The sequence below is a fragment of the Dipodomys ordii genome, unplaced genomic scaffold (assembly GCF_000151885.1).
Source record: "Dipodomys ordii isolate 6190 unplaced genomic scaffold, Dord_2.0 Scaffold14911, whole genome shotgun sequence".
NCBI classification, from domain to species: domain Eukaryota; kingdom Metazoa; phylum Chordata; class Mammalia; order Rodentia; family Heteromyidae; genus Dipodomys; species Dipodomys ordii.
Window position 1 is genome coordinate 1 of NW_012282123.1, and position 1,086 is coordinate 1,086.

The following is a 1,086-nucleotide window of genomic DNA, read 5'->3' on the forward strand; positions in this document are numbered from 1 at the left end:
CTGGGGCCTGAACTCTGGGCCTGGGCGCTGTCCCTCAGCTCTTCAGCTCAAGGCTAGTGCTCTACCACTTGAGCCACAGCGCCACTTCCGGCTTTCAATCTCTATCTCTTGAGTAGCTAGGATTACAAGTGTGAGCCACTGAACCCAGCTTCTTTTCACTTTTGCAATGCTGGAAACAGACTCGGGGCTCCACACAGGCTAGACAAGTATTCTACTACTGAGCAACATTCCCAGCCCAAGAGCTGTATTCTCTCCAGCACCTCCCACCAGTCTGGCCAGACCTCACCTGCGGTTCCTTCTCATGGGCCCAGTTCTGCAGCCGCAGCTCAAGCAGTGTGTCATAGATACCCTGGGGTGAGTCTGGCTGCACTTCACTCATGTGCTCCAGGAAGGCTTTCAGCTCTCGGGGGTTGTTTGCAAAGATGGGGATGAACTCCTCAGAGTTGGCCTAGTATGAAGGAGGAGAAGGGAGGCTAGTGAGTGCATTTGGTACCCAAAGGCCCCTAAGGTAATCCTTGCTACCCAAAGTGATTCTGCCGAGGCCTCACTTGGCAGCTTGGAGCCTCTCTATCGCCTCGACCTTCCAGACTGGGCCGATAGTCAGTACAAAGTCCCTTTAGCAACTGTGTTGTCTGCTCTGGTATGTGGTGCATGAGGGTCTTCCCATAACGCTTCATGTTGCTCTCTGCCTGCTCAAAAGGCAGCTTGCCGATGTACCGAAGGGCTTCTTGGTAATTCTGTGGGGAGAGGTAAAGGACAGACTAGCACCCACTCCTGGAAGCACTTCTACCACTGTGGAAACATCCTCAAAAAGCACAGGGCAGGGGCTGGGAAGGTGGCTCAGTGGTAGAGCGCTTGCCTTGCATGCCTGAAGCCCTGGGTCCAATTCCTCAGCACCATATAAGCAAAAAGAAAAAAGCCGGAAGTGGCGCTGTGGCTCAAGTGGTAGAGCGCTAGCCTTGAACTAAAGAGCTGAGGGACAGCGCCCAGGTCCAGAGTTCAGGCCCCATGACCGGACCCAAAAAAAAAAAGAAAAAAAGCCGGAAGTGGCACTGTGGCTCAAGTGGTAGAGCGCTAGCCTTGAGC

General features: G+C 53.8%; 1 protein-coding gene across 1 annotated transcript; it reads right to left on the bottom strand.

Moving 5' to 3' along the window:
* Positions 1-111: 111 nt before the first annotated feature.
* On the bottom strand, positions 112-737 carry LOC106002611 (vacuolar protein sorting-associated protein 11 homolog; the record flags this gene model as incomplete). Its single annotated transcript, XM_013037462.1, has 2 exons — positions 112-448; positions 549-737. Coding segments are annotated over 2 exons (423 nt in total), but the record flags the coding sequence as incomplete, so codon positions are not given.
* Between the last annotated feature and the right edge of the window lie 349 nt (positions 738-1,086).